The 13264-nt window shown below is 40.4% G+C and overlaps 1 protein-coding gene across 2 annotated transcripts in view; it reads left to right on the top strand.

Annotated features, from left to right (window-relative positions):
- Window positions 1-13264, top strand: part of Pcmt1 (protein-L-isoaspartate (D-aspartate) O-methyltransferase) — a 34297-nt gene that overhangs the window by 10003 nt on the left and 11030 nt on the right. For both annotated transcript variants that reach the window (XM_005370630.2, XM_005370631.3), the window contains exons 2-4: window positions 5453-5557; window positions 7067-7098; window positions 11580-11684. In XM_005370630.2, coding sequence (XP_005370687.1) covers window positions 5453-5557; window positions 7067-7098; window positions 11580-11684 — 242 coding nt within the window. The remainder of the gene's footprint in view (window positions 1-5452; window positions 5558-7066; window positions 7099-11579; window positions 11685-13264) is intronic.

The following is a 13264-nucleotide window of genomic DNA, read 5'->3' as shown; positions in this document are numbered from 1 at the left end:
TGAGTTTGAGGCCAGTCTGGTCTACAGAGTGAGTTCCAGAACAGGCTCCAAAGCTATAGAGAAACCCTGTCACAGAAACCCAAAACCAAACAAAAAAACAAGCCAGGTATGGTGATGTATGCTCGTAATCCCACAGGAAGGCAGAGACAGTGGATGGATCCCTGTGACTCAGTGGCCAGCCCACCTAGCCCACTTGGTGACTTCCAGGCTGGTAATGGATTGAGATCAACCCTGTCTTAGAAAAAAGGTGACATTGTCTAAAGAAGAATATCCAAGGTGGTTCCCTGGTCTCCTTTTAAAGTTGACAAAACAGACTTGCTCTCTTTTTAGAATAAAGTATATTATCAACTTTTGTAAACAAATTGAAACCATGTTACCCTAAGAACAGGTTAGCCTCAAACCCAAAGAGATTAGCCTGCCTCTGCCTCCTGAGTGCTGGGATTAAAGACATGCACCACCATGCCCAACCTCTTGTGTAATATTTTTGTGGGTTTTTTTCCTCTTAAATTTGATTCACCTTCTGTCCCTTTCTGCACCCTAAGTTTGAAAGAAAAATGTATCCATTCTTAATATGGCCCTTAGTTTTTCAAACTTTAAAATGTGGCTTATAATTTAAATTCTGTTAAAACCCTAATAAGATCTTATTTGTATTGGCTACATATTTGGATCCACAATAGCTATTTTTATAGTTGATTAATGAGGGTCCCTGTATCCTGAGGTTACAAGCAGATTACGTAAGGGTGTTTCAAAAGCTGGTCAGTGTTTCAATAGGTTGATGATAATTGGATGTTTAGCCTCTAATTAGGCTGTACATGCAAATAAAACAGCACATTACTTTTTTTTGCACCTCTAAAGACAAATCAGTTATATTTGAAAGAAATACTTTCTTGCAGGGGTGGAGATACATACATACATACATACATACATACATACATACATATATATATGATATATCTATCTATGACATATATGTGTGTGTGTGTGTATGTACCAAAAATAAAAAAATTATTTAGTGCAGCTTGGTTTAGCGATCTGATATGGGTGCTGATAGCTGAACCAGGGTCCTTTGGAAAAGCAGCTGGTGCTCTTAACTGCTCTCTGTCTCTGTAGCCCCTTTTGCAACATCAGAAACATTTTACTGTTTGCCCTTGTTATTTATTTATTCATTCATTTGTTTGTTTGTTTATTGTTCTTTGCTTTTTCGAGACAGAGTGAGTTTCTCTGTAGCTTTGTAACCTGTCTTGGAACTTGCTCTGTAGACCAGGCTGGCCTCGAACTCTCAGAGGCCTGTCTCTGCCTCCTGACTGCTGGGATTAAGGTGTGCGCCATCACCGCCCAGCTCCCCTTTTATTTTTAATCTCCACAGTTATAGGGTTGTGGCCTGCAGTTTAAGAAGCTAGGCTCTGGCTGGCTGGCTGGTCAGCCATTAAAAGCTAGGCTTACAACCAAAAATATAGGGACCTAAGCTCTTAAAAGATCCACAGGAAGGGTTGTGTGCACCCTTCTTAAATTCTTGAAGCAGTGGTTACTCCTTATTTATTGCCTTAGAAGTTCTTCATCTGAATTTCTTGAAAACTGCTTCAAAAATTTCTTGTTTTGCTTTGAATGTTCCTCTAAAAAACCTAATGTTACCTCCTACTTTTAGTCTGTCTTGAGGTTCTATTTTTTTTTAATGGATTATTTTAAATCTGGAAAAAGACATTTTCCAGAATATGTTTTAAAGTTGATTATTCCTGGATTGCTTATTTTCTGGGGAGCTTCAAATCATCTTTGTAGTCATTCACTGTGAGCTTAGTTTTCTTTAGAGTAGCCTTGACTGAGGCCAGCTTAGCTTTCTTCTGTCCTGTCTTGAGGCATTGTCTGGAGAGGACTTCAGGCCGCCCACCAGGAGCTCTGCTTGATTTGCAGGTTTGTGACAGGTGATGGTGTCAGTGGTTGACAACAGTGGAGGAGAGAAGTGCTGCTGTTTCCGCCCAGACTGCTTTCTGTGTGGCTGTCTACTTCTTCCCTGCAGGACAGTGCACCTTCTTGCTGCCTTTCCTTTAAAGTGTGGTTTTCCTTACACAGCTTTACTATGGTAAATCCAATGAGTATAATTTATCCATTTAAATGGTATCATTCAAGGGTTTTGCTGTGTTTACAGAGATGTTCAGTCACTGCCATGGTCACATTAACGTTTTCATTACCTAGAACGACACCTTGTCTCACATTCCTAGTTTTTCCGCGTCCTCAACTTTAAGCAACTACTAATATAATTTTAATCTACGGATTTACCTATTTTGGATATTTTATTTAAATTTCATATAATATATAACAATCTATAACCTCTTTCATAATTTTTTCAGGTTCTTCCATGTTTTATGAATGAATAGTTCATCCCGTTTTGTGACTAAGTGATGTTCCATTACACAGATAACACCACATTTTATACCATTCATCTTTTGATGGGCATTTGAATTGTTTCTACTTTTTAACCGACTATTCTAAGAAGTGCTATGAGTGTTTGTGTGTATGTTTATAGGCAGTTAGAAGTGCTATGAGCGTTTGTGTGTATGTTTATAGGCAGTTAGAAGTTTTCATTTCTTTCGGAAATATATTTAGGAGTGGAGTTACTCACCATTTGATAGGTTCATGTTTAGCCACTCCAAACTGACTGTACCGTTTTTTGTTCCCGTTAGATGTGCACAAGGATTCTAGTTTCTCAAATACTTATAATTCTTGTTATTGTCTGGCTTACTTTTGAAGGAGCCAGGATCTTGATATGTTGTCCAGGCTGAGACTACAAGTGTTGCTACTGACTTTGGCTTCTTATCTTGCTTTTTATTGTAGTCATCTTAGTGAGTGACAGATGGTGTTTCATGGTGGTTAAAATTTTTATTTTCAAGATGGGGTGTGGTGGCGCATACCTTTAATCCTAGCACTTGGGAGGCAGAGGTGGGTCAATCTCTGTGAGCTCGAGGCCAGCCTGATCTGCAAAGCCAGGACAGCCAGAGCTGTACACAACAAAATCCTATCTCAAAAAACAAAGCAAAACAAAATTGTATTTTTCTGGTGACTAGTGATGATTGGCATATTTTCATGTATTATGTGTATCTTTGAGAAATGCCTAGTTAGATTTACATCTTTTAAAAATTGGGTCTTTTTTTCAACTTTTTTTTTCAGATTAATTTTTTAAAAAATTATTTTGTGTAGAAGAGGGATTGTATGCATATGAGTATAGGTGCCTCAGGAAACCAGAGGCTTTGGGTTCCCAGAGCTAGAGTTACAGGTGGTTATAAACGTCCTGATCCAGGTGCTGGGAATCAAATGTGGGCCTTCTGCAATAGTAGTATTTGCTCTGTACTGTGGAGCTAAGTCCTCAGGTAATCTTTTACAAACTTTCTGGGTTTTATTTTTGATAGAATCAGAGACTGATCCCAGGATCTTGAGGCATGCTAGGTAAGTCCTCTGCTACTGAGTAGAATCCCCAGCTCTGACTGCTTTTAGTACTGTCACTAGAGTTCTCCTAGGGTCTCACATCACCCTCTTCACTGTGCAGCAGCAGATGACCTTGACCTTGTTACCCTTTTGCCTCCACCTCCCATGTGCCACCACACCTTGCTAAGACTTCTCAGATAAATGATTTATAATTATTGTCAAGTCTTTTGAAACACAATGGCTTTTTAGGTTTTTTTTGTTTGCTTGTTTGGTTTTTTGTTTTGTTTTTTTCGAGACAGGGTTTCTCTGTGGTTTTGGAGCCTGTCCTGGAACTAGCTCTTGTAGACCAGGCTGGTCTCGAACTCACAGAGATCCGCCAGCCTCTGCCTCCCAAGTGCTAGGATTAAAGGCGTGCACTACCACCGCCTGTCCTGCTTTTTAGTTTTGATGCTTTTGTTGTGATATCTAAGAATCCATCATCAGATCTAAAGTTTTGACTACTTAGCCAATTTTTTTCTTTTTAGACATTTTGTTTTCTAGATTTATGTGTTTTGAGTGTTTTACTTGCATGCATGTGCACCATGTGCATGTCTGCCTACAAAGGTGAGCCAAGGGCATTAGATCTCCATGGAACCCAACCATGTGGGTGCTAGGAATAGAATTGGTTTTCTGCAAGAGCAGCCAGAGCTCTTATGCACTGACCCATCTCTCCAGCCCTTCATTGTCTTGTCTTCTATGAAGATCTTCTTGTGGCTCTTACATTTAGGTGTAGATTTTTGTTTCGTTGGTTGTTTTGTTTTATATTTGGGTTTCCAAGACAGGCACAGTTTGATGAAAATTATTCTGATTATAATTAACTCAATCTTTCATGCAGAGCAAAGCATACATGAATCTCCTTGAGGAACAAAGCTGAATACAAATCAGACATGATTACAGTACAACTCTTTGTAAAGTCCATAAAGATAGGGTCTATAGATTGACTGAGAAAAACAAGCTTGCGATAATAAGGGCCTGGAGGAGGGTCAGGTGCCAGAAAAGTCTCTGGGCATGCAGATATTGCAAAGGTCACCAGGCTGGAAGGCATATTGTTGCAGCCTTCTGGGAGGTTAACAGGTATTAGCAATCCTTCCCTCGAAGGATGGACTCTGTGATAACATTTCGGGTTCCCCTGGTGCTCATCTGGGAGCACAAGGCCTCGTTGTCTCCCATAGTACTTAGCACTGTACTTCCTTTTGGGGGAATGATTTCATCAGTGCTTAATCTGTGTCTTTTGCTTCCTTTTTCTTTTGTACTCTCTTTCTGAGAGTGATGCTGCAGGTCATGTTGGCTTTGTTTCTACCCCTTCTTGATATCAGGTTTAGGGTTTTATTGTGTTGACTTTTTTGAACAGCTGTATGACCATCATTAATTTTCCAAAATAGAAAGTTCCACAATTGATGAATAAATGACATTAGTTTGCATAAATAGTTAAGCTACTTGTGTTGCTTTAACTGGTCTCATTTTTAAGGTAGCTATTTATAGGCCAGGTAGTGATAATGCACACCTTTAATCCCAGGCAGATTTCTGTGAGTTTGATGCCAGCCAGGTTTACAGAGTGAGTCCTGGGTCAGCTATGGCTACATAGAGAAACCCTGTCTCAAAAAAAGAAAAGAAAAAGCCATTTATAATGTCAAACCCAGTACTTGCTGCTGAACCTCAGCTTCGTGTGTCTTGACTGCTGAATAATCCTACTTGTGTGACCCATAGCTCGGTTAATCCTGATTCCTTTCCAGGTCTTCTCATATCATCAGGTGACTGTCACCTCACCTGTTACCCCACTTCCACTCCAGTTCAGTATACATTACTGGGTGTAACTGAAACCCTTCTCGTTTTCTCCATTCTGACTGCTATCATTAGAGCCAAGTGACCTGTGCCTGCATCGTGGCCAACTTCTGGCCTTGCCTGCTTCAGTCTGTACTCTACAGTGTAGCCAGAGTGATTCGGAAATACATCTGATGTCATATCTGCTTAAAATAATCTGTCTCATTCATTTCAGAAAATGGAATCATCAAGACAGATAAAGTATTTGAAGTGATGCTGGCTACAGACCGCTCCCACTATGCAAAATCTAACCCTTATATGGATTCTCCACAATCAATAGGTAAGCTTTATATTTCTGAAAAGTTGTGTTTTCCATGAGTTACTCTGTAATTTTTTTTCTCAAGACAGGATTTCTCTGTGTATTTCTGGCTGTCCTGGAACTCACTCTGTAGACCAAGCTGGCCTCAAACTCTCAGAGATCCGCCTGCCTCTGCCTCCCGAGTGCTGGGATTAAAGGTGTGTGTAGTATACAGATGTGAATTATAGCCCCACTAATTGAAATTTTGTTGCTCAATTTTAATAATTCCAAAATACCCTTTGTAACAAAATGCATCTTTTTCTATATCTTTAAAAATATATTATGTTGAGTCAGGAAGTTGGGGGATTTTTTTTTTTAAGGAAAAACAAAACTTTAATAAAAACCTAACTTTTAGCTGAATGCCAAGTTTTATTGAGGATCCTTAATTTTGAATTTGCATATTAGCATTGATTTTTGAAATCACTATTTAAAGGGAATAAGTAACTCATTATTGACTTTTCTGTTTCTCTGGGCCCGATGCTTTGCCTTTCCTTTGTCTTTAGAAAGTTCCATATTTAACTCCTTGTCCTGAAGCAGGTTTTGCTGAGCTGCTGAGCCTTGGCAGTGGGCGCCTTTGAGGCTTAGAAGTGCCTCAGGATTCTGTGGGCCAGCTGCCATGTCTTCTTTTGAAGCACTGTGACAGTCAGCAAGAAGATCCTGGGGAGCTTCTGAACCCCAAGGCACCTGCTACCACCGCTCAGTGAAAACTGCTTCAGAGGCAGAAGCAGGTAAATAAATCTTGAGAATGTGACACCAAAAGGAAAGAAAACATGGGCTAAAAAACCAGCACAAGACAGTGATTTAACCATGGGCAGCAACAGAGGAGCAAATCTCTTAAACTGGTTATCTGACTTTTTAAAGTGTTGTCTGAAATATAAAACTAGTATTCTGCTAAGATTTTGCATACTTACTATAATTATGAAATCTGAAGAGAGTGAGTGAAAAGTAATTTACCAGTTCTCAGTGTGTCGAAAGCCTTCCTGGTACAAGCCTGTAATCCCAGATACTTGGGAGGCTAAGGCAGGAAAAGGCTGAGCTCAAGGCCTGCCTAGGCTTATTCGGAGATCCTCTCAAAAAGGGAAGGAGCAAAGGACCCAAGCTGGCATGGTTGGGACATGCTTGTAAACTGGGCACTTGGGGGGTGAAGGTAGGAGGATTAGGTGTCCAGGCCGGTCCAGACTAGCCTTGGCTGTGTGAGACCTTGTCTCAGACAACAACAGTGGTGCTGGTGGAGTATCTTTTTGGCCAACCACGCAGAAGGCATCTGTAGCAGTAGAGGAGTTGGTTTACTAGATGGGCGCAGTAGCCTTTGATATGATTGTATTTTCTAACTTCTACCTTACATCAGTTTTCTAACAAATATTGCTTTAAGATTATAAAAACTGGGAAAAAATGTGAAAAACAATGTTTGGCTATTAGAAAAGGAGCTGTGTGCATTATATGGAGTGTTTTTGTAGCTGAGTGTGTCAACATTCTCTTCTTGTTTTGTAGGCTTCCAAGCTACCATTAGCGCCCCTCACATGGTGAGTTAACCCTACACTTGACCATGCGCAGGCACATTTACTGGAGTGACCATTTCTTTTCTTTCGTTCTGAGACAGTGTCTTACTGTATAGATCAGGCTGGCCCCAAACTCACAGAGAGTTAGTTGTCTCTGCTTCTAACTCCCAAGTGCTGGGATTAAAGGTGTGCACTAACATGCCGGGCCAAACAGCTTATTTTATACTTGGTATTTAGAAGAACTCTCCTTGTTAGAAGCTGCCATCATTAAAGGTTTCAGTGTCTGTTGTTAGCACCTGTGACAGAGAAATTGAACCTAGCAAAAAGCTAAGTAAAGGAGAGAGTGTTCTCTGTAATTCAGAGGCTTATCCTGTGTGATTCTTCCTGGGATGGTGTGAACTGATGTCTATTCACTGTAGCTGGGCACCTACAGTAGACCAGGAGACAGTTCCAGCCAGCCATCTTGTTAAGCCAATGAGCTTATTGGGGTAACAGAGACTTAGAGGAGCTTGGTGACTCACAGGCCTCTGTGTCACTGCAAAAGCCACTCCATCATGGGTCATAATGTCCAAAAGCCACAGGTAGGAACCCTGCATGATCTTCAGGAAATTCTGTTGGACACATCACCCCAAATTGTTAACAGATCATCTGACCCTGAGCAGAGAGAAGCAGCCCACTGTCCATCTGAGCTCCCAGAGCTCCCAGAGCTTCCTCTCCTCCAGTGGGAGTGCTCTGACTCCGGAAGTAGCTACAGCACCATGCTCTGGGGATCTTCAGCTTTCACAGTTGGTTTGGAAAGCCATTAGGGAGTAGTGATGGACAGTAGGTGTAAAGACGTGACTTTGGAAAGACCTGTTTAAGATCTGGTTTTTTGATCGACTGGACATTTTCTTGTTGTAAGTATTAGTTTTAAGTATTAGTTTCTTGAATTGGTACTGCATTGGATTTTGGTGAAGAAAATAGTAGCTTTCTGATTCTTTTAAAGTATTTGGGTAGGAAAAGCTCATGTGTAAGCTTACTTCTAAATTCTGTTACCACATATGTATTTATAATATACTGAAAATACTAGAAGAAAAATACTTACAAAAATAGAATATAAAGCATTACAAAAATATAGAAGCCAAATAAGCAGAAATTCATGGTATATCTTTTTAAAGATGTTTTTATTACATTATTTATTTCTTTTTTGTTTTTTTTTTTTTTCAAGACAAGGTTTCTCTGTAGTTTTGGTGCCTGTCCTGTAACTAGCTCTTGTAGACCAGGCTGGCTTCGAACTCAGAGATCCACGTGTCTCTGCCTCCGAGTGTTGGGATTAAAGGCATGTGCCACCACCGCCCTGCTCACATTATTTATTTCTTTAGGGTGTGTGAAAGGGCATATGGAGGGTCAAGAACAACTTTTATAGATCTTATCTCACCTTTTACCATGTAGTTCTTGGAGTTTGAATTCAGGTTGTCAGGCTTGGCATCAAGCATTTTTATCTGCTGAGTCATCTTATCTGCCCTAAATATGTCTTGTAATTCAAAAACATAGGGCTTTTAGAGTTAGATATGGTAGTGCACACCCTTGGGAGGTTGAGGCAGGAGAATTGTGAGTTTGGTGCCAGCCTTTACTACATAGTGACTGGTATCTTAGGGTTTCTATTGTTGTGGAGACACCGTGACCATGGCACCTCTTATAAAGAAAACATTTAAATGGGGTTGGCTCCCTTACAGTTCGGAGGTTCAGTCCATTATCAACATGGTAGAGAGCATGGCAGCTGGGAGTATGGAGGTGTGCAGGCAGACATAGTAGTGGAGAAGGTGCCGAGAATTCTTACATCTTGATAGGTAGGCAACAGAAAGTGGTCTGTCTCACTGGGTATGGCTTGAGCATATATGAGACCACTGCAAAGCCCGCCTCCACAGTGACATACTTCCTCCAACAAGACCACATGTACTCCAGCCAATCCGCTCCTCCTAATAGTGCCACTCCCTTTGGGTTCCATTTTCTTTCAAACCATCATACAAGGTCGTCTTGTGCTAGGTAGTAGGACTCTAACTCAAAAAGGGGGATGGAGTTGTAGAGAAAAATACTAGAAACTAAGCTAAAATGAGAAAAGCTAAGAAATACTTATGTATGACAAAATAGAAAAATTCAATAAGTATTCATAAAAATACATGTTTTTATGAGCATCTTTGAAATTAGTAGAAGAAAAGTCCCAAAGAAAAATAAAGGACAATGGGGCTGGAGAGATGGCTCAGTGGTTAAGAGCATTGCCTGCTCTTCCAAAGGTCCTGAGTTCAATTCCCAGCAACCACATGTTGGCTCACAACCATCTGTAATGAGGTCTGGCGTCCTCTTCTGGCCTGTAGGCATACAGACAGAACATTGTATACTAAATAAATATTAAAAAATAAATAAATAAAGGACAAGACTGATAGATTTTTGAGAAAGAAATGCAGTATTATTGACTAATAAACAAAAGTTATTTCATGGAAATTAGTATATTTCAAATTAATATTAGTAAAGGGCCATTTTCATCAGTCAGGTTGCTAGAGATCAAAATTGGTAATACTTTACATTGGAAAGAGGAAACTGGTAGTTATATTCATGTGTGTGTGTATATTGCAACAGTAAAATTGTGTTTGAAAGGCCATATGGCCATACACCCCCCCACACACACACCTTAGTTACTTTCTAAAAACTATTTTTATTAAAAAAAAAAAAAGAAAGAAAGAAAAGAAAAAAGAAAACGAAAAGCCTGGTGGTGGCACCCGTCTTTAATTCAAGCACTCAGGAGGCAGAGGAAGGTGGATCTCTGTGAGTTCAAGGCTAGCCTAGTCTACAGAGTGAGTTCCAGGTCAGGCTCCAAAGCTATACAGAGAAGCCCTGTTTTAGGGCCGGGAGTGGGGGGGGGAATTTAACATAACATACAGATAATTCTTTCTTTCTTTTTTTTTTTGGAGGCAGGGTTTCTCTGTGTGTAACAATCTTGGCTGTCCTGTAATTTGCTTTGTAGACCAGGCTGGCCTTGAACTCACAGAGATCCTTCTGCCTCTGCCTCCAAAATGAGGGGCCAGATAATTCTAAGATTTTTGGGGTGGCAGGAGCCATGTGACTTAAGGGAACAAGGCCTGACAATAGCACGAACAAGATCTGCTTGTGGCAAGGCCCTAGACAGACCCTGACCCATTTGGCAAAGCCTGTGGATAGTTCACTGCATAATTCTGGGTCTGACCCCGGGGGCATAAGTGCTACCTGCTCTCCTTGCTTTCATTATGCTGGCCACACTGCTGGTGACCTTTAGTTTCACTTTCTCAGGGTAAAATAGCTATTACAGTGGAAAACTTCCCCTGGTGACTCTCCTCTGAGTGAGCCAGAGATGTTAAAATATACAGTGGACCTAATTCAGCCCCTAAAGCCTTTAATGTTTCAGGTGTGACCATGAGTTCAGACTTAAGAACAGGATGTTGCCTTTCCAATGCCCCCTGTAACTAGCCTGGAAGAGTCATAGTAGTTCATGAAATTTAATATTACAAATTTGCATAACTTGTGGAGAGAATGAGTTTAACCACAAGAGTCTAGGACAAATGCTAATAAATAGATGGTATCAGGAGTTAATGGGAAGAGTCTAGAGACAGGGATTGAAGCAGAATCATAGAAGCCCACAGTTGTTTGATAGCTGTGCCAATATCCTAAGAAGTTGAGAGAAGGGCATGAGAACAAGAGATAAATGGTGCCAACCAATAAGAGTAAGTTTCTAAGTTATGTTGCTTATAGGATAAAAGGAAAAACCGGTATATCCCCAGAGGAGAGGGAATGGTACAGAATGTAGAATGAATTGATCCAGCTTTGGCTGGTGAGTTGATTGTAGGAACCCAGATCCTACCAGATGTAAATGTTAACCAATGGAGACCAAACTGTCTCTCACCCTGCATGACACTGTAACCGCAAATGCTGCCAACTGAGCATACTGTTCTACTGTAGGTTGCCGAGTTAGGAAACTTCCTTTGTAGCTTGCAACACTGCTTAAGCTTCTAACATTAGAGCTATAGATCAAATAGGTAGTTGTTACCAGTGGGAAAGATGGAAGGGGAAAGAAGTAAAGGAACAAATTAGTAATTATTATAACCATTTTTAGAAACTTAAAGGAACAAACTGATTGTAAAACTGTTTATGCAGACCATTAAAATTATATAAATAAAAATGATCCAGGCTATTCCTGGATCATCCAGGTTGACTTCTGCCTCCTGAGTGCTAGGATTAAAGGTGTGCAACACCACACTCAGAACTTTATATGACTTGTTGTTATTGTTACAGCTATATTTAGTAACTATTACATTTTTTGTTATAAAAGATTGAAGCTACCTTAATTCTCTTCAATATTGATCTTTGTTATAATGCATTCATACTTGAATATAGTTTAGTAGTAGAAACTTCAGTAGAAAGTTGCCAACTACTTACATGAGGTGATGTATGGGCTTCAAGAAGAAATGAACATCTGGTTAATTTTCTTTTGGCAGCATGCATATGCACTAGAACTTCTGTTTGACCAGTTACATGAAGGTGCTAAAGCCCTTGATGTAGGGTCTGGAAGCGGAATCCTCACTGCATGTTTTGCACGGATGGTAAGAACTTTAATCTCCCTCGTGAGCCTAATAGAAATATATTACATGATTAGCTATCTTTTCTTCTTACTAGTAGTTTTAATCTTTGTTTTGTTCTATTAATTTGGTATTTAAACCAGGTAGAGGTGTGCATGCACCCAGAAGGCAGGCGGATCTCTGAGTTCTGGCCAGCCTGGACTACCAAGCAAGTTCCAGGACAACCAGAGCTACACAGAGAAACCTGTCTCAAAAACAAAAACAAAACAAAGCAACAACAACAAAAAGTAGGATTATAGTTGCAAGTGATGGAACACTTAAACCCAAAACTGTAGAACTCAAAGAGAATTTATTTAACTTGTCTACTGGAAAAGCCTAGGGGCTTCCCTGGGTTCTTATGTAGCTGGATTTTAGAAAGCCAGACTTAGCTGGGCGGTGTAGCACGAATTCTAGTTGATCTTAATAATAAAAACCCGGAGTCAGATATGGGGGTTAATGCTGAAGATCAGAGAAGCAGAGAGGCCGGTCACTAGAGAGTTCTTTTACCTTTACCAATGCTCAGACTGAATGTCCAGACTGCATCTGTCTCCACCAAACCTCAGACTGCCTGAGCTCCTGTCTCCTCCCACTTTATATTCCTTTCTCCACCTTCCTAGTGCTGTGATTAAAGGCATATGATCCCAAGTGCTGGGATCACCTTTGTGTGAACTTCTCATTTAGACAGATTCAGTCTTGTGTAGTCCAGGGTGACCCCACGTCACCCCAACATGGCAGCCCAGTTCTGCTGAGTTCTCATCTGACAGAAGAGAATGAAGCTGGCCTAGTTTTAGGCTGTCTTACATGTTTCCTAAGAGCTTTTCCTTAGAAAAAGGTGAGGTGCTGGCTTGCTTACTGTACCTCAGTGTTTAGCAAAGAGGCTTATCTGATGATGCTGTCCAGAATGTAAGCAGGGGTTCACTAAAGCACTTGGAGTGACCGTTCATCTGTGCTCAGAGTCCTGGCAGGTTGGTTATGAGGACCAGGAGAGGTCCTGGTCTATGTAACGTGAGATGTGTGCTCTGTCTAGATGTGCAGTAGATCCTGCAGTGTAATTCTATAGAGATAAGAGTTTTGTCTAAATTTTTTTCTTGCCATTTGTTAAATATTTAAGATTAGTGCCCAGCACACAGTGAGGGCCATGATCTTTTCTAGTGTTTTATTGGTTTTGTAGAGTTCAAGTCCTCAGAACTGGGTATCAGGAATTCTTTTATAAAAAGCTAAATAGCATTTAATTAGCAAGTCATTCTCTAGTGTTGATATGTTACTGGTTTCAAAGGAATATTCACTTAAAAATATCATTAGGAAGAGTCGCAGCCAGTCGGCCGAGCTATAAAAAAAAAAAAAAATATCATTAGGGGACCAATAAGATGACTAATCGGGTAAAGGCACTTGCTGCCAGTCCTGACAGCCTGAGTTCATTCCTGGAAGCCACATGGTAGGAGGAGAGAACAGTCTCCCCCATGTTCTCTGTCCTTTCCACATGTGCCATGGCACATGCCTCCTACACGTAAAATAAGCAAATAAATGTAGTAAAAAAGTTTCTTAGTTATCTTTTAAAAAGATAC

The sequence above is a fragment of the Microtus ochrogaster genome, unplaced genomic scaffold (assembly GCF_000317375.1).
Source record: "Microtus ochrogaster isolate Prairie Vole_2 unplaced genomic scaffold, MicOch1.0 UNK82, whole genome shotgun sequence".
Taxonomy (NCBI): Eukaryota; Metazoa; Chordata; class Mammalia; order Rodentia; family Cricetidae; genus Microtus; species Microtus ochrogaster.
The sequence above is the reverse complement of the archived record's forward strand: the minus strand, read 5'-3'. Positions and strand labels throughout refer to the sequence as shown.